The sequence below is a fragment of the Theropithecus gelada genome, chromosome 20 (assembly GCF_003255815.1).
Source record: "Theropithecus gelada isolate Dixy chromosome 20, Tgel_1.0, whole genome shotgun sequence".
NCBI classification, from domain to species: Eukaryota; Metazoa; Chordata; class Mammalia; order Primates; family Cercopithecidae; genus Theropithecus; species Theropithecus gelada.
The window spans coordinates 27,322,367-27,342,172 of NC_037688.1; the positions used below are offsets into that span (position 1 = coordinate 27,322,367).

Below are 19,806 nucleotides of genomic sequence, written 5' to 3' on the forward strand. Positions count from 1 at the left end.
ATTCCAACCTGACTTCAGTTCCAGGAATAAATTCTTGATCTCTCACATTTATTTCTTACAGAGGTTTAAATAGGCACTTGGTGTCTAGGATGTAGCTGTCTCTTTTCTTCATATTTTATCTCTGGTTTAACCATTCATCATTAAGAAATGGAAGTGGAGTTCATTTCATTGGTTACCTTCCTTTCTCTTGGTTCAGGGTTTCTGAATCTTTATGAAGAAGTGATTTTTAAAAGTTGAATTAAAGGTATCTTCAGCCTATGGGGGGGAGTTTTCATTTCCATTTTCCTTCTTCTCCTTTCCTCTATTTCTACCTGTCTCCTCTCCCACCTCCACAACCCCATATCTACTTCCTGTCTGAACCGCACCTTCCCTACTGCCCCCCAAGAAACACTCAAAATGTTGCTATTCCAGTGTATAAATCAGTAACCATTCCCTAATTCTTTTAGAAAACACCTTTCATATTACTTTTATAACACAGGTAAATAATTAATGGTCACCATTGTTTTATTGTTAGATGGATAGTACCTGAGTTGAAGGCCCAGAATTATTATACTGAAAACCTAAAGACTTAAAAACTTAAAGATCTATCAACAGATTTTTGTTTTACCTGCTTCAATCAAAAATAACTAACTAGAATTAAAAACCATTTGTCTTTGTGAATCTCTTCCTTGCTGGATTAACCCTCATGCTGAGAGCCGTCAATCTTCTACTTATATTTGACTTAATATTTTTCTGGTCTGTTTTTGGTTATGGAAACTCACCTTAGAAACAGACTTAGTGCTCTCTGTGCCAGTTTGCCTGCCTGCTTGCCTGCTCTTTAGCAGGTAACCTATAAATATTCGTGGTCTGTGAATTCCCTCTTTTGATGATGTATTTACTTCTTGGTTAGCTGTTTTATCACTTAATCTGCCATCAGTTCAAGAGATAAAGTGCATACAAATCCTAACCTGACTAAAAAAGTGGGCACCATTTCATTCATTTATTCAATAGATATTATCTAGATAATAGTTCAAATGCTTTACTAGTCAAATCTTGTATTCAAATAGGTCTAGTAACTTGACCAGTTCCCCATTACATTTTTTTTGAATGAGTAGTTTAAAATGTACATGGTAAAAAAAAAATATTAATAGTTCGAAAGTATACTATAAAAAATGTTGACCAGGCGCGGTGGCTCACGCCTTCAATCCCAGCACTTTGGGAGGCTGAGGCGGGCGGATCATGAGGTCAGGAGATCAAGACCATCCTGGCTAACATGGTGAAACCCCGTCTCTACCAAGAATACAAAAAATTAGCTGGGCGCGGTGGCAATCACCTGTAGTCCCAGCTACTCGGGAGGCTGAGGCAGGAGAATGGTGTGAACCCAGGAGGTGGAGCTTGCAGTGAGCAGAGATCGCGCCACTGCATTCCAGCCTGGCGAGAGAGCGAGACTCTGTCTCAAAAAAAAAAAAGATCTTTCTCATTTTTTAAGTAGATATTTAGTATTCCATAGATGAAAGTGTTGATGTGATGACATTTGCTTTCAAAGGATTTGATCTGTTTTTTAAAACAAATAAAATTGTCTCCATAGAGGCTTAACGTGTTTTTTAAACTTCATTTTTAACTTAAGAAGCTTAACTTTTGGAATCTGGTAAATTTTACATGTTAGAAGCAGTCTATTAATTGCATTTAAAGTTATATTTTTTTCTCCCAGATGCTACTGAATTTTATTATACATACAGTTTTCTGTTATATAATGTATTATGTAACATACAGTTTACCTCTTTTATGGGAGAGAAACTAAAAAGAATATATTGTTTATAATTATGAAATATAGTTGATTATATTAAATTAAAATTTTTATTTTTAAGAATTATTTAATATCCCTTCCATACCTACTACCTAATTTATTAAAGTTTGGAATGGGATCCTGATGTCCTTTAGACAAGCAGTGATTGCTATTTACCAAAGAATTTTGTCTGGTTACTTCCTGATTTCCTGTGCGTTGTGTTGGGTTGTTTTGTTTTGTTTTGTTTTGTTTTGTTTTTGGTGGGGGAAACGGAGTGTTGCTCTCTCACCCAAGTTGAAATGCAGTGGCGCGATCTCGGCTCTGCAACCTCTGCCTCCTGGGTTCAAGCAATTCTCCTCCTGCCTCAGCCTTCTGAGTACCTGGGATTACAGGCACCCACCACCACGCCTGGCTAATTTTTGTATTTTTAGTAGAGACGGGGTTTCGCCATGTTGGCCAGGCTGGTCTCGAACTCCTGACCTCAGGTGATCCGCCTGCCTTGGCCTCCCAAAGTGCTGGGATTACAGGCGTGAGCCACCAGCTACTGCGCTTGGCTTATTTCCTGTTTTTGTATAACACTTACACTTTGTAACATAATCTTTTGAAAGAAATCGTAGAATGTGATGACAAAATTACTCTTAAAAGACAAAATACCCTTTGCTGAGAGTTCTCAAGGACTAATGTCTTCTATTGGTAAAGCTCTACTTAGAAATGATGTATAGTTTTGCAAAACAAGGGATCAGAAGGGCAAGGAAACATTCTTTTCAAATCAGTCCTCCAATGTTAAATTTTTCACTTCTTAAGTCCCAATAGAGATCATCCTGTGAATGTGTTAGTTTTTTTTTCTTGAGCGAGGTGTTACATATTTTATCACAATGAGTTCTTAAGAGAGTTTATAGCAATTTGTTTTAGGAGCTGTTTTTCTATCTTTGAATTTTGCCATATCTACAGGGAAATTTTTTAATATAACCGTTCGACTCTAGGATTACATGCTTTGCAAGGCAGTAATTGTTAAATTATATTCATATCCAGAAAGAAATGGTTCTTATTGACTTGTATATTTTAGTATATTGGAGCTTGATGAGAAGGCTGTCCTCAAGATCCATACCACATGACTGTGTCATAGTTGGGACTATAAAATGCTGAAATCATATGCCTTCAATACTCAAACATTTTAGGTGGTAAAATGAACCTAATGTTAAAATTCATATAGTGGTAGCTCATACTGTAAGGTCCATGGTATTATGGGGGGAAAATCCTTTCCAGTTTAGAATTTGAAGCCAGAAGTTCCCAACTTGTTTTTCATAAGTTACTGGCTACAGAGATACCAAAGTGTTTCAAATTCAAAGCTACACAATCTCTACCAGGCCACCTAAATACCCATTAAATTTGCCAAAGGTGTCCTGTGGCTTAAAATCTGCTTTTTCCAATTTTAACTACTTAGAATCCTCTTGGAATAGCAATGTAGGAATTAAAACATAAGGTCTTTATATATAGCTCATATTTTCCTTTTAAGCTTTTGAAAGCCTAAATGTAAGCTGTATAGGTTGAAGGTATAATGCCCTGTTTTTTTTGTTTTGTTTTGTTTTGTTTTTTGTTTTTTGTTTTTGAGACGGAGTGTCGCTCTGTTGCCCAGGCTGGAGTGCAGTGGCGTGATCTCGGCTCACTGCAACCTCTGCCTCTCGGGTTCAAGCTATTCTCCTGCCTCGGCCTCCCCGCCACCATGCCCAGCTAATTTTTTTGTATTTTTAGTAGAGATAGGGTTTCACCATGTTAGCCAGGATGGTCTCGATCTCCTGACCTCGTGATCCGCCTGTCTTGACCTCCCAAAGTGCTGGGATTACAGGCATGAGCCACTGTGCCCGGCTGCCCTGTCTGTCTTAATGCATCATAATCATGATTCTGGTTCATTCTTTCCTACATTTCTGTCCTGATGACAAAGTATACTCCATTCCTTAAGTGTGTGCTCTTCTGTCATGTTTTCTCATAAACAAAGTTCATCGTGAAATCCACCCCCATTGACCCCCACATCCTTTCCATGTAGTTGCCAGTTGTGACATTTCTTTGTCATTCTCTCTCTCTCTTTTTTTTTTTTTTTGAGTGGAATCTCACTCTGTCACCAGGCTGGAGTGCAGTGGCCCTATCTCGGCTTGCTGCAACCTCTGCCTCCTGGGTTCAAGCAATTCTCCTGCCTCAGCCTCCTGAGTAGCTGGGATTACAGGCATGCGCTGCCACACCCAGCTAATTTTTGTATTTTTGGTAAAGACGGGGTTTCACCATGTTGGCCAGGACGATCTCAATCTCCTCTCCTCATGATCTGCCCACGTTGGCCTCCCAAAGTGCTGGGATCACAGGTGTGAGCCACCACGCCCGGCCTCTTTGTCATTCTCTTAATCTTAGCAAATTGGGTCAATGCTTATGGTGCACTGACGTGATACTCTCAGATGAACATCTGGGAAATCACTCCTTTATGTAGCTGGTGGAAGAGAGAAAAATCTACCTGTGGTAGTGCTTCTTCAGTCTTCCTAGACGTGAGAGAATGGTGTTTTCTTCTCTCTACCCTTTAGAAGCCTGCTCCTCTAGGTTTTGCCACAATGTCCTTGGCTTAGAAAATTGTGTTGAGATAATTGAATATGACTTTAGAATTCACATTTATTTGATCTGAGCCTTTCATTTTACAAATTAGGAAACTGATTTATAACATTGGGCTTGAAGATATTAGATATAATTTTAGTTATGAGCAGCTTTATAAAAATTCTATTGAGGTATTACAAAATATTTCCTTTTTCCCTAAAAAGTCTGTCTTTAGTGTTTATATGTATATAAATATACTTATTTATTTATTTATTTATTTATTTTTGAGACAGGATTTTGCTCTGTCCCCCAGGCTGGAGTACAGTGGCACAATCCTAGCTCACTACAACCTTGAACTCCTGGGCTCAGGCGATCCTCCTGCCTCAGCCTTCCCGAAGTGTTGGGATTACAGGTGTGAACCAAGTGCCTAGCCCTTACTTATTTATTTTAGTGGGGAAGAAAAGCCTTAATGAACCTTGAACTTGAGGAACCAGTTTTATTTAAATAGTTAATTTCCATGAGTTTTGAGCTAAAGTCAGAGTAGACTTAACAGCAATTTTTTTTTTAGAACCTATAATACCAAAAGTCACAGCAATTTTGTTGTTTGCCAGTGTATTCTAAGCTTTTTGAAGAAAAAGAAGCATGCATATTAATTGCTTGGTAGGAGTTATGCTGGAAGAACTGTGGATTTGATTCGCTCTTGTAACTAAAGTCATAGTATTGCAATTATTACTTTCCATGCCAAAGATTGAGAGCATTAAAATCTGGGCATGGACATAACCGGGTAGATATGCCTCAATACCTGAAGGGATAGATTAAAGTCAACTATAAACTGTACGAATTTCCCTTAAGCATCCATTAGATTTAGCACAGTGCTTAACTGTGGAAATGAAGATTGGGGGGAGCTGTGCCTAGGGAAGGGAGGTTATGTGTTAATAGAACTTTTTTCATTTCAGTTTAAAAATAACCGATTTGGCTTATTTCCAAATTTGACTGAGCGTCTTGGCTGCTAAGAGCTGTGCCTTCAACATCTCTTTGATTATTATGTATTTGATTAAAAGTGGGGTCACTATGGTTTGCATCTACTTGGCTGTCAGTATCCTAGAGGGAGTGTATGCCTCTTTCTCTTCTCTTTCCTTTAATGAGTTAGACAACTTGGTCTTTTTTTTTTTTCGGCCCCAGGGATGGATTGATCTTAAAACAGGCACATTTTGCAGTACTTAGTTCAAAGAACACCATATGTTTTAAATTATTTATTGTTTAGAAATTTTTACGTTTCAGCATAGTACAGTTTTGGCTGTCTCTGTTCTCTTTCTTCAGTTGCTTATTACCTTTTTCTAAGGCTCACCTTACTTAGCAGACATCCAGGGCTTTTGATCGTAAAAGAGGCTAAAAGCTTTGAAATCTAGATAATCTGTTTATATGAAGTATATGATTTTTACTCTAATTATAGATTAAGCATCATAATACATGTATTATGCTGTGATGCTCTCATATAAGCCTTTCAAATTATCCCTTTTAAAAATAGTAACTACATTTTTTGTCTGTAAATCATTGGTATTTATGTAGCTAAAGCATAAAAGACCATGAACATTTTCTTGATGGAATTCAATTATTTCTCAGCTGCTGTGGTGGAATATTTATTTTAAAAGGCAACATTATAAATTAACTTGATGCACACACTACCATCGCTACCACTCCCACCTTCTGAATCTGTAGATAGTAACATTTGTTGTATTTTTCAAAGACTGACCTGTAACTCATTTTAATTAATTAGATCCTTACTAGACTAGCTGAAATGTCCCAGATAACAATAATCATAAAAATCTTAAAGAAGTATAGTAGTATGTTAGTATGGTTTCTTTAAAACCTTTCATTTGACATTTTTCTTGTCTACAGGCTAATTTCTTTCAGGTTTGGGGCATGTATTCATTTGCATGGCAGTGTTTTGGATATGTGAAATTAAAACTCATTTCATGGACTACTCTAAAGTATATCGGGGCCAATGTGATTGGAAATTCTTGGAGATTATTGAAAACGGTGGTTAAGCAGAGCTAATATTCCATGTTCATACCGTGAAGTACTTCTACATTTTGCAAAGATGGTATTTTGGGCAGCAGTAACCTATGCTAAAAGTGTTATTGTCCTCTGGCAGTAAGTTAGCAGGCCTTTTGTACTATACAGCTGATTAATGGAATCAGCACCTCATTTGATACTTACTTAAATTGAGTAAAAAATTTTAATAACAACCTTATTGTGATACAATTCACATACCATACAGTTCACCTATTTAAACTGTACAAGTCAATGGTTTTTAGTGTATTTACAAAGCTGTGCAGTCTATTTGAGAACAATTTCCTCACTCCAAGAAGGAACCCCATACTCATTAGCAGTCGTTTTCCACTTCCCCACAACTCATCCTCCTCATGCCAGCCCGAGGCAACCACTGATCTACTTCTACCTCTATTGATTGTCCTATTCTGAACACTTTATAAAGCAGATTTATATAATATGTAGTCTTTTGTGTCTGCTTTCTTTCACTTAGTATAATGCTCTGAAGGTTATAGCAGATATCAATACTTCAGTACCTTTTATTGCTAAGATTTATATTTTAAGGTTATTTTGTCATTTTCTTTCCTTTGACTCCGTTTTTTCTCTTTTCATTGTGAAATCAATTCTAAGGTCTCCCTTCATAATTATTATGATTTCAAAGAGTGAACCAGTATATTTTTGTGATCTACAAAGCAATCATCTATATGATCTAGAGGATTTCACAGTTGATCTACGTGTTAGAAGAGCTTTTTGGGCTTTAAAAAAGGTTTTTAGAAAGTATGATGTTAGCTACTGCCAGTGGCAAGCCCAGCTGAACCAGGCACATCATCATGACCACAAAGTAGTCCATTTCAATGTAGTTTGTATTATTAACATTTTTTAACATCTAAAAAAGTTTAGGTCATTTCTATGCTTTCATTAGTGATTCTTCAGTAGGAAGGAACCTAGCAAAGTGCCAGTATGTTATCAGAAATAAAATTCCCAGTCCATCCATTGCTTATATATTTGTAAACACCAAAATGCATGAAAAGTGAAGTTCTGGTATCAGTTACAGGGTTTATGTAGCTATTCAAGAAAATGTATATGTGCTATGTTAATCTTGTTTCTTTTTGTTTGTTATTTTTGAATATGTGTCATTTTCAGGACCCTTCAAAACATGATACATGCAAAAGGTTAGTATCCCCTTAACAGATTTCCTTATGTTCAAAGTAATGTCTAGCAAGAGACTCTTCCGTAAGTATATGTATGTAACATAATTTACGAGTTTAGCTTGACAACTAATTCTTTTTTGGCCCAAATCACTGCAAATTCAGTTGTTCCTTGACATTAGCAAAATTAACTTTTATACTTTTAGCCGTTTTGAATAATCTAAAAGGTTCATGCCTTGAGTAATTTTTTAATCTTATTGTGACACAAATTGGAATCACACTCAGTAAGAGGCCAGTATGCATGGACAGGTAGCTACTAGTGGGTCAGCCTTCAGTCTCTGCAGTTCAAACCAGCTACACTATTCTACTTAAAACTTAATCTCATTTACTTCTCACAACCATTCTGTAAGATAGGTGCTATTATTACATTTTACAGAAGAAAAAAACACTACAGTCATATTTAGGAATTTGGATTTTCTCAGGTTTACTTACAATATATTCCTTGGCATTAATATTAGTAATTCATTAGTATTAGCTCTGAAAGTTATAAATTGCCTTCCCTTAAGTGCCTCTATCTAAAATGACTGTGGAATCCTTGGCCTGTACAATATATTTGTGGAGATTATATAGAGCTAGCCATTCTATCTTTTGGACATCTCAGGGTATTTCAGAGAAAGAAAATATGTCTTTTTTTTCCCATAAAATATCAGATCTATTATTTGAGGTAATGGACACAGTATAAAAAAGTACAAACTATTAGTAAATTTAGTTTCCTTAATATTGAGGGCTTAGGGTCAACAAAATGCTGCATAAAATTTTGAAAATACAAGCCACAAAATTGCAGATTTTAAACATAAAACTTATGCTTATGCAGGGCGGGGTGCAGTGGCTCACGCCTGTAATCCCAGCACTTTGGGAGGCTGAGGCGGGTGGATCATGAGGTCAGGAGTTCGAGACCAGCCTGGACAACATGTTGAAACCCCATCTCTACTAAAAATACAAAATTAGCTGGGCATGGTGGTGCGTGCCTATAGTCCCAACTATTTGGGAGGCCGAGGCAGGAGAATTGCTTGAACCTGGGAGGCGGAGGTTGCAGTGAGCCAAGATCGTGCCATTGCACTCCAGCCTGGGCAACAAGAACGAAACTCCATCTCAAAAAAAAAAAAAAAAAAAACCTTATGCTTATGCTATAAAACTTAGACTTATGCTAAACATAAAAACTGATTAAGAATTATCAGGCAGAAGATATAAAGAATCCCTACAAATCAGTTTTTTGAAACCTCAGTAGAATATGAGAAAAAGGGCTGGGCACAGTGGCTCATGCCTGTAATCCCAGTACTTTGGGAGGCCAAGGCGGGTGGATCACGAGGTCAGAAGATCGAGACCATCCTGGTAACACGGTGAAACCCCGTCTCTGCTAAAAATACAAAAAATTAGCCGGGCGTGGTGGTGGGCGCCTGTAGTCCCAGCTACTTGGGAGGCTGAGATGGGAGAATGGCCTGAACCGAGGAGGCGGAGCTTGCAGTGAGCCGAGATCGCGCCACTGCACTCCAGCCTGGGTGATGAGCAAGACTCCATCTCAAAAAAAAAAAAAAAAGAATATGAGAAAAAGATTTAAACACTTTACAGAAAAGGAAACACAAATGTAAACATATGGAAATGAGGTTTAATCTCATTCATCATTAGTGATATGTGAATTAAAATCATAGGTGTATTTCATACCTAACCAGATTGATAAAAATTAAAAATTTTGCAAATAAGAGTTGGTTGGAAAGTTTATCCCCCAACTCTTAAAAACACTCCTAGGGTAATGTAAATGAGTATAATCAGTTTGGAAAGCAGGTTGGCATTATCTAGTAAATTTGACAGGATGAATTAACTTTTGACCCAGCAATTCCATTTCTAATGATATACTTGATAGAAATGTGTGCACAAGTACACCCAGAAATATGTACAAGAATGTTCACAGCAGCATTATTCGAGATATTCAAACATCAGAAACAACCCTAATAAATTGTGGTATATTCATACAATGGAACACTACAAAACAATAAAAATAAATGAATCGCAAACATGTAGTAATCTGGATGAATCTCCAAGAAGAAAAGTCTGTGTTAGGACAGGAAGTTATTGTTGAACCTGAATCTCCTGTGATGCAGTATAAATGTGTTTCGTCTGGTTCTCTCCTCAGTCGCAGTTAAGTATTAGGAAAAATTATGTGAGTATTGGTGTCAACCATTCTCAGTCTTTTGTACTAAAGAAATTTTCTGGCCAGGCACGGTGGCTCATGCCTGTAATCCCAGCACTTTGGGAGGCCTCGGCGGGCGGATCCACGGCTGAGGCAGGAGAATGGCGTGAACCCAGGAGGCGGAGCTTGCAGTGAGCCGAGATCGCGCCATTGCACTCCAGCCTGGGCGATAGAGCGAGACTCCATCTCAAAAAAAAAAAAAAAAGTCAAATTTTCTTCTTCAGTGTTTTCTTAAGGATCCTACTTTTGGATTCTTTAGGCTTTTGTGGTTGCTCTTCAAGGAGTCTGAATTCATTACTCTTATCAGGAGATTACTTCAGAGTTCCCAGTGCATATTGCTGTTATACATGCCATATTGCTTGGTATTTTAAACAAAGCTGCCTGGCTAACATTCCAAACTAGTCCAGCTTAGCTTTCTGCCATACGTAAGCATACAGAGTGCTAGGCATGTTTAGGCAAAGAATCATTTTTCTCATGAACTTCAGCTCGTTTTATTGACTTCAAAACCTTTTAATACCAAGACTCATATGTTTTAAGTAGAGGGGCAGCCGGGTCATTTGGATCATGGAAGAATTATACTTTAAAACTAGTGTGCTAATAAGTTCTATTAAAGAATTATTATGTTAAGGAGAATGATGACTGTTCTGAAGCTCCTAAGGAAAGGCTCTTGCAGTACTTTTGAAGCTGCCATTTGCTTTACCCTATTAGAACTGTATATACTTTTTGTGTATGTGTATCCTTATTAGTGTCCAAACTTAACTAGGGATTAAGAAGAGGGGTTTGGAATCACACTGTCCAACTCCCTTACTAGCTTTGGGATTTGGGGTGCAAAGCTTATGTTTCTCTTGTATGAGATGAGAATAATAGCCCTATTTCATAGGGTGTTGTAAGGATTAAATCTTTAAAATACATATGAAGTAGATAGGATATTTCTGGTAGTTATATTAGATATGATTACTTCCAAATTTATATTGGGATGGATTTTTTTTATACATATATGAAATGTCACTTACATAATGGTGTTTTTTCCTGTTTAAAAATGTTAATTGCAGAATACGTGAAAAGCAAAAGCACAGAGAAGACAATGTGAGAGTATCCATAATCCCTAACTCAGAAATAACCACTATATGACTTTGTAGAAACACATATAAAGGCATGGAAAGGCATCTTATTTGATATCATACTATTGGTTGTTTTTAACCTTTTAAAAAATTACTTTGTAATTTTGTCACTCCAATCCAAATATTTTTTCCCCAACTACTTTGTGATAAAAGCAGTTAAATTTCCCAAAGTAAATAAAAACTCCTCGCCCATATAAAAACATGTGAAAGCTGAAAGATAGTGAACATTTGTCTTAAAATATTAACAGTTTTATTGCTTTCTCCCCCTCCTCCTAGTTGCTGGTCATACTGGATTTTACCCATCATAGGCGCTGTTCTCTTAGGTTTCCTGTACCGCTACTACACATCGGAAAGCAAATCCTCCTGAGGAGGCCTTGCTGAAGTTGGAAAGTGCATCCATTTTGGGGTGAAAACTAGAGACTTGCTTGGGGGCTGCAGAAGTGCCCTCTCCTCGAATCCTGCCAGTTGCATTCTTCCCCCTTGGAGCCAAGACGATTGGCCAGACATCCACCTCAGATCTGGGACCAGTGTCCTCCATCTCTCAGAGCCTTACTCCCAAAGTACCTGCTCACTGTTCTGTGTCAAATGATTGCCGGTGTTTCCTCTCTTCACTGGTTTCCATGAGTACCCTTATATTTCAAAACTTCCTGTTCATAAGTTATAGTGACATTGCTCTTTCGTAAAAATGCCTGCTTTCCAATACTTTGATTGCACATTAGACATTCTTAACAGGGCGGCAGTCTAGTGTTGAAACTTTTATTTTTTCATATTTCTTTTAAGTAAATTTTTAAAAAAATTTCTGATTTAGGGCTGGGTGCGGTGGCTCAGGCCTGTAATCCTAGCACTTTGGGAGGCCAAGGTGGGAAGATCGTTTGAGGCCAAGAGTTTGAGACCAGCCTGGGCAACATAGCGAGACTCTTATCTGTTTAAAAAAAAAAAAATCTGATTTAATTCTGTTATTTATCATAAGGGGTTTAATTCCTGAAGTAAAGGTATGCACCTATTAAACTTAAAACTGTCAAATGAGTTTTGTTCCTTTTATGTGCATGATAAAGCTACAAGGAATGGTGTGGCCACCTCCTCCTCCCTTTCAAGCTAGGGCAGCAGGTAGCTCTTCCCACCCCCTGAGCCCAGCCCCTTCCCAAGTGGTGCTGGACAAAAAAACTACATGGCCCTTTTATGTCTTGGGGCTGGAAAGGGAGGGATGAATTGGGGTGATAGAACCCTGGTGAATTCAGAGTTATCTTTCTTTAGAAAAATATTGAAAAACACTACTTCAGGATAGGAGTTTAGAAAAAGCACCAAAGCTTTCACTTTGGTTTGGCACCAGTTTCTAACCATCTGTTTTTTCTACCCTAGCTATCTTTTATTGGTAAAATATAAATGTATAATTATGTCTGTAGAGCTTTACCAAGCATTTTCCCTCCTATTTTGTTTGTTGATTAGCAAATTTTTGATTCTCCATTTTCCAAAAGTAAAAGACTCCAGCATGGCCTTCTGTTTGCCCCGAGTAAAGTAACTTCCATAGAAAATGGTATTTGAAAGTGAGAGTTCATGACAAGAGCCCGTTTTCCATTTCTTCTGTATTTTACCTCCATGACTCCAACTTGTGGGTTTGTTCTGTTTTTCCATGAGAATAAAATACTGGCAGTTTTTTTCTCTGATGTGTGTTCATTGAGAAGTAGGTTACTAGAATTATGTTACTGTGTCTTATTGGTTCAGTGATGATTTCTCTGGCATATTAGACTTTTATTTTTTTCCCCATAGAAGCACCTGAGGAAATAAATAGTACACTGGCTGTTTTCTGCCAGCAACTGTGGTAATTTTTCTCCCTGTCCTTTGAGAATTGCTAGTCTGCTTCTGAGCCATTGTCATATCCGGCAGGGAGCAGCTTGGTTCAAGAAGGACCATAGAGGCTGCTCAGCATCTCCTCCCTCCCTCCCAGCTTGCCAGGGATTTGATGAGACAGGAAACTGCCCAGCAAACCAGGGACTGCCCATGCAAACTATTTAAGAAAAAGTTCAACCCAGGTCTTGTATCCTGTGATTTAGCAGTTGAATGAATACAGAATTCATCAAAATAATATTAACCTTGTACTTGCACACTTGGATATATTTGGGAGTAATTTTAGGAGATTTCTGGCTGAGTTTTACAAAATGTCAGGGATATGGGTTTAGTAAAACTTTTATCTTTAGAAAAATGTTCGTATGCATTATAAGATGCTACTTTTAAGACAATATTGATAAAAACCTTGGTTATTATTTAACAACAGTGGTATAACTTGATGCTTCTCTATTTAAAGGCAAGGAAGGATTGGTATATGATTGCCTGTAATAAATAAATTACGTGATTATTGAAGTACATTGGGGTAAAAGTAAAGAACAGAGGAGTATTGAGGAGCTTGAAATGGAACATTCAATCTAAAGCCAAGCCTGAAGATAACTTGAATCAGTTGTAAAAATGTGTTGGCAAGGTCCAAAATTGAATGAAAAACATCTGGCTTATAAGCAATGTTAGAGAATTACCATCTTAAGTAAAATTGGTGTTTTTGTTATTTTTAAGGTAAATGCCAGTGCAAAAGGTATGTTTTTCTACTTCACATTGGTTTTCTTTTCCTGTTTACATCTGGACTTGTTTTTTACTGAGAGCCAGAGGAAAAGATAATTAGACTTTGTCTCTTCCACGCATGAAATCCCTGCAGTACCCAGGGCTGCTTCTGAGCTACTGCTGATGTGATGTCACTTTGTATTAGGAAAACCAGTTGGGGGTCCATTTACTATTATTCTGTTGCCTACAAAAACAGCCAGGTGAAAGGTAAATCTTGTGTGAGAGTTTGCGGAGGTTTTTCTAAACAATAAAGTAATATAGCACACTAGCCAAATCCATCCAAAAGGACTTTTTTTTAAGGAAGTAGGCTTGAATTCACGAAACAGTCTTGACACGGGTAGGTGGTGAAAGTCCTCTGGAGAGCAAGTGGAGCCAGTCCCCATTGGCTGACAGTGCCACCTGGAGCTGGTCTCTGGGGTGTTTGGTTGTTTATTCCTGAGGAGGACTAACTGCTGCTGCTGCTGCAAACTGGACTGTACACATCATGGCTGCTGGACACGAAGGAGGAGGTAAGAGAAGTTTCATGCCACCAAAATAGAGGGTGTTGGTACCACTGCCCCTGGTCTGAGAGTCAGGGTTTAAACCTGCCTCAGTAGAGACTAGTTTGAAATGACACCAAAATTCCCCAGCCCCTACTCAGCAATTGGTTTTGGTTTCCAAATGACTTCTGCATTTGTAAAGATAACAGAGTGGTGGGGTCAAAGTTTATCTTGTGTTTAGATCTCAAGACTCCTTAAGCAAAAACAAAAATCCCTTGGAACCTATCTTTTGAGCCTGTAAAGTTCTTTTAGCAGTTGTCATAAATGCATATGTTGTGAAATCAGAACACTGTCGAGTTTATACTCATTTAGCTGCAATGTGGGACAATGAAAAATGCTTTACAGGCCTTAAGTATCATTACTTATGGTATCTCCTGCTTTAAAATCTCAAGCAATATCTATCTGGTTAAATTCCATTTTAGGAGATTGAGATGCAGAACGTTGATGTTCATTACCTCCTCCTACCCCAGGAGAAATGGATTCAGACATGTCTTGTCTCAACAAGAAATTGATTTTTCTTTTTTTAACTATCCCATTCTGTTGCCAAATATCACAGAAGTAATGAGGAGTTTAGTTACATTTGGCTGTTGTGCTCTGAAAGAGCCAGGTTTGGAATTTGTGGGGGTGATCTAGGAAGAAGGTTCCAAAGAAGCAGAGGCATTTGTCAAGTTACCTACCCTATATCCAGCATCCTCCTCGTGAGCTTCAGTAGCTGCTCTTTGCCCACGCTTGTATCCTACGTTTGCTATTTGGGCAAACCATTACTTCAGTTATTTAACTTCCCTTTTTTTTTTAACTTCACCTTTGACTGTGAACAAGTAACATTAACATTCCTTTTGTATATTCACTAATGGCGTTAGTTTACCTATTTTATTTCAGAATATTTTGAACGAAGATCTTTGTCTCTTTCTGCTGGAATGCACACACAGTGAATGTTTGTTAGAACTACACACAATAAAGACACTGTTTTCCTTTTCTTGCCCTGACTACACTTATTTTTTTTTAATGAAAAAATTTTTTTTTACGTAGAAGTGTTGGTTTTGTAATCCTCAGGTGTTCTGGAAGAGAAGGATTTGAGAAGCATGACAGTCTCCCGTGTCTGTGCTAACGATGTGTTTAGCACAGTGTGGTGGGGAGTTCCGTGGTTCTCCAGGATTCTGCTCACTGTTCTTTTCGTGAAGTGAATCGTTCATTTGATAATCGTGAAATGCAAAAAGTAAGGCTGTGTTTTAATGGATGTGAAGTGGGAACGGGGTAGCCAGGTTTGAGGTTCTGTTTCCACTGAAACTACCTACTGAAAGAGAAGCCAGTACCAGGTAATACTGTTTTGTTATCTGCAATGCCAGTCTTCAAATGATTGTTTTTCTTGGAAATAGCTAAACTGTTGGGGGAAATTAAACACTGAGATTGAAGTTTAGTGACTGTGTTAATAAAACAAGGGAAATAAACCATTTTTATAATTACCTTTAAAACATACTGATAGCCATCTACCATTACTAACGTATCAGATTTCTGTTGAGAGATCGTTCATTAGGGCTTGGCTATTTCACTATCACAGGAACTGAGGATTACTAACAGGAAAGGATGCCCCCATTCTTGTTACCAAAGTTTGAATTTAATGTTTAATCTTCGATACTAATAAGAATTTATTATCATAGCACTCTCCCTGATGCTGAATAGTTGGTAGGTGCTTGACAAATCCTGGTCGATTCATGAAAGCCTGAGGTAGAAGGCTGATTCCAATTATCTAAATCTAAGGGAAGAAATATCCACACAATCTGTTAAGCTGCTGGTAATTGATAGCATAAATGTAACGTTAATTAGTGAACTAGATTGCTATGTATGTGCAAAGCCCAGTCAGCCTAATCACATATATGCCAGCATTTTAAAAACAAAATTATTTGATGAAGCAGTGAGAGACTAGAGTGGCTTTCCAGGTGAAACATGAGAATACACTTGTAATGCTGTCATTTCTCTGACACCTACTATGTGCCATGCAATGTGGTTTACAAACCTTGCTGATCTGTCCCTGTCTACCTTGTAAGGACACTTTTATGGCAACTCAGAGAGCCACCTGACTTGACCACAGAGCTAAGAGGAGAGCCAGGGTTTTTCTGTTTTGTTTCGTTTTGAGGCAGAGTCTCTATCCCCCAGGCTGGAGCACAGTGGTATGATCTGGGTTCACTGCAACCTCCACCTCCTGGGCTCAAGCAATCGCCTCACTCACCCTCCCAAGTAGCTGGCACTTCTAATTTTTGTATTTTTTTGTAGAGACGAGGTTTCACCATGCTGGCCAGGCTGGTCTTGAACTCCTGGTCTGAAGTGATCCACCCGCCTTGGCCTCCCAAAGTGCTGAGATTACAGGCGTGAGCCACCTCCCCTGGCCTGAGAGCCAGGGTTTAAACCTGCCTCAGTAGACTAGTTTGAAATGACCCTTGAATCCCATGCAAATGGCTTAGTTTCTTGAAGCCAGTTAATGAGAATTTAGATCTGAACTATGTTGCTGAAAACAACTTTTCATAAGAGGCAAAGGATTGAGAATTGAGGACGACTGATGAAATCCTTAAGCAGCACATATGAGAAGTCCTTGCATTTCATCAGTCTAGGATCCTGGATAAAATTTAACATGGAACCATGTATGTAAATACATAGTTTTTGGGTTTTTTTTAAAAGAAGGTTTTGCTCTGTCGACCAGGTTGGAGAGCAGTGGCATGATCATAGCTCACTGTAGCCTCAAACTCCTCCGCTCAAGTCTCAGCCTCCCAACTAGCTGGGACTACAGGTGTGTGCCACCATGCCCAGCAACGTAAAAAAAATTTTTTTTTTTGGTAGTAGTAGAGTCTCACTATGTTGCCGAGTCTGGTCTCAAACTCATGGCCTCAAGCCAGTCCTCCTACCTCAGCCTCCCAAAGTGTGGGATTACAGGCATGAGCCACTGTGCCTGGCCCCATTTTCCTTTTTTTTTTTTTTCCTTCCCTGTTTTTCAGAAATTGAGGTGGGATTGTCTTCCCAGACAATACAATGATGTTCATAATAAGAATCTTCTGACAGACCTACTCACTCTGATTTTAATAACCTAAGAAATCTAATCAGAGACAAATAGAGATAGAATCAGGAGAGGCTAAGTCATGAACAGCACAGGAAAATGAGCTTCCAAGACTCCCAGTCTGACCCCCTTTTTCTCTTTTGTAACTTTTTTTTTCCTACCTCTCATCCTACCTCATCTTGCCCTCTTGCTTTGCCTCGTGTTTTATTTTATAAAGGACAACACCTCAGCTATGCTCCTCTTTTCTTTTTCTTTTGTTTTGGAGCTGGGGTCTTGTTATGTTGCCCAGTCTGGACTAGAACTCCTGGGCTCAAGCCATCCTCCCACCTCAGCCTCCCCAGTAGCTGGGGCTACAGGCATGCGCCACTGCACTGGCTACATCTTCATTTTTGTGTTGTGGTACAAAAATGTACTTGACGCTCTGTCCTAAAAACAATGGGAAGAAATAATTTGTTTATAAACTGGACCATCCAGAAAGAATGCGGTTCTGTTTGAACATCTCTATTCACCTTTGTTTAAAGCTACATTCTAGCTCTGGGCCTTTCGTGTGAATCAAATTTGCCTTTTCAGTTACTTAAAATTGGGCTTCTGAAACCCACATATCTTGACAACTATGGTCTCTGCAACTTATCTGACCGTAAAACACTTGCCTGGGTAATGTCCTTGTAAGAGTTCTTCCTTTCTGGCCGGATGCGGTGGCTCACGCCTGTAATCCCAGCACTTTGGGAGGCCGAGGCGGGTGGATCACTTGAGGTCAGGAGTTTTGAGACCAGCCTGGCCAACATGGTGAAACCCTGTCTCTATTAAAAATACAAAAGTTATCTGGACGTGGTAGTGCATTCCTGTAATCCCAGCTACTCGGGAGGCTGAGGCAGGAGACTCTCTTGAACCTGGGAGATGGGGGTTGCAGTGAACTGAGATCGTGCCACTGCACTCCAGCCTGGGGGACAAGAGTGAAACTCCATCTCAGGAAAAAAAAAGTAGTTCTTCCTTTCCAAGTATACCTAAGTTCCCATAAGACAGAAAGTCACTTTTTTGGTTGTTAATTTTTTGAGATAAGGGTCTCACAATGTCACCCAGGCTGGAGTGCTGGAGTATCATCATGGCTCACTGTAGCCTTCACCTCCCAGGGTCAAGCAATCCTCTTACCTCAGTCTCCCGAGTTGCTGGGACTGCAAGTGCCTGCCACTGTGGCCAGCTAATTTAAATTTGTTTTAGAGACAGAGTCTTGCTGTGTTGCCCAAGCTGGCCTTGGCCTCCCAAAGCGCTGGGATAACAGGTGTGAGCTACTGTGCCCAGAAACTCATTTTTTATTCCATGCCAAGTCTCAGTATCTCTGGAAAGAAGAAACATTCTTCACTTTAAAACACCTACAGATTATTATTGTCATAGAGTAAGATATAGAAACCCGCTTAAGCTCACATAGGTAACAGAGAAATGACTTGCTGTGAATCAGTAACAAATGAGTATCTGATGGAACACAAGGGTAGAAATCAGCTGGCCCTCCTGAGGATCTAGGAACAGGAACCAGAAACCCATAGGAACCAAAGTGGTTACTTTAGTTTCCTGTCCAAACTTCTAAAGGAAATTAATAATTAGAAGTGAAAATGTGGTTGACTGGGTAATATGAGTGTCTACTTTTGGTCCCATCAAGGGAATGGGAACCCATCCCCCAGCCTTGAATGGGAAGGGGATCATAGGGAAAGCAGTTTCCCAAGGGAGATGCTATAATTGCATACTTTGTGTATATTTAAATGTCTTCAGTAATTAACTAAACGCCCTCTGAAGGAAGGCACTTCTGCATTTCTCAGGGTGCCCTGCATTGGGCTGGGCCATAGGGAGGGCAAAGTGGATTCAGTATGGCTTACCGTGCTGTGCCTGCATGGCTACAACTATAGCCATGCTGTAATGAAGATAGTATAGTCCAGGCGCGGTGGCTCATGCCTGTAATCCCAGCACTTTGGGAGGCCAAGGCAGGCGCATCACCTGAGGTCAGGAGTTTGAGACCCGCCTGGCCAACATGGGAAAACCCCATCTCTACTAAAAATACACAAAAAAATTAGCCGGGTGTTGTGGCACGCATCTGTAATCCCAGCTACTCGGGAGGCTGAGGCAAGAGAATTGCTTGAATCTGGGAGGTGGAGGTTGCAGTGAGCTGAGATGGTGCCGCTGCACTCCAGCCTAGGCGACAGTGGGACTCCGTCTCAAAAAAAAAAAAAAAAGTAGAGTTCCCATAACCAGTTTCCCCTATTATTAACATCACATGTTTATATGCGACAGTTGTTACAATTAATGAACCAATATTGGTACGTTATTATTGAAGTTCTTATGCTAGTTCCTTAGTTTTTGCCTGATGTCTTTTTTCTTTTTTTGAGATGGAGTCTCAGCTCAATCTTGGCACACTGCAACCTCCCCCTCTGGGTTCAAGCAATTCTGCCTCAGCCTCCCGAGTAGCTAGGAATACATGCGCCTGCCACCACGCCCGGCTGATTTTTTGTATTTTTAGTAGAGACAGGGTTTCACCATGCTGGCCAGGCTGGTCTTGAACTCCTGACCTTGTGATCCGCCCGCCTTGGCCTCCCAAAGTGCTGGGATTACAGGCGTGAGCCACCGTGCCCGGCTGACCTTGACAGTTTTAAGGAGTACTGGTCAGGTACATTGTAGGATGCCCTCTGTTAAAATTTGTCAGATGTTTTCCTCATGATT

At 39.3% G+C, this 19,806-nt stretch overlaps 1 protein-coding gene across 2 annotated transcripts in view; it reads left to right on the forward strand.

Moving 5' to 3' along the window:
• LOC112613821 (cytochrome b5 type B) overlaps nt 1-13,259 on the forward strand; it is a 40,239-nt gene extending 26,980 nt beyond the window's left edge. Inside the window, exons 4-5 of one of the 2 annotated variants that reach the window (XM_025369691.1) lie at nt 7,535-7,563; nt 11,185-13,259. In XM_025369691.1, coding sequence (XP_025225476.1) covers nt 7,535-7,563; nt 11,185-11,275 — 120 coding nt within the window. In that variant the 3' untranslated portion in view covers nt 11,276-13,259. The remainder of the gene's footprint in view (nt 1-7,534; nt 7,564-11,184) is intronic. The other variant, XM_025369692.1, reaches the window with a different exon arrangement.
• The last annotated feature ends 6,547 nt before the right edge of the window (nt 13,260-19,806 follow it).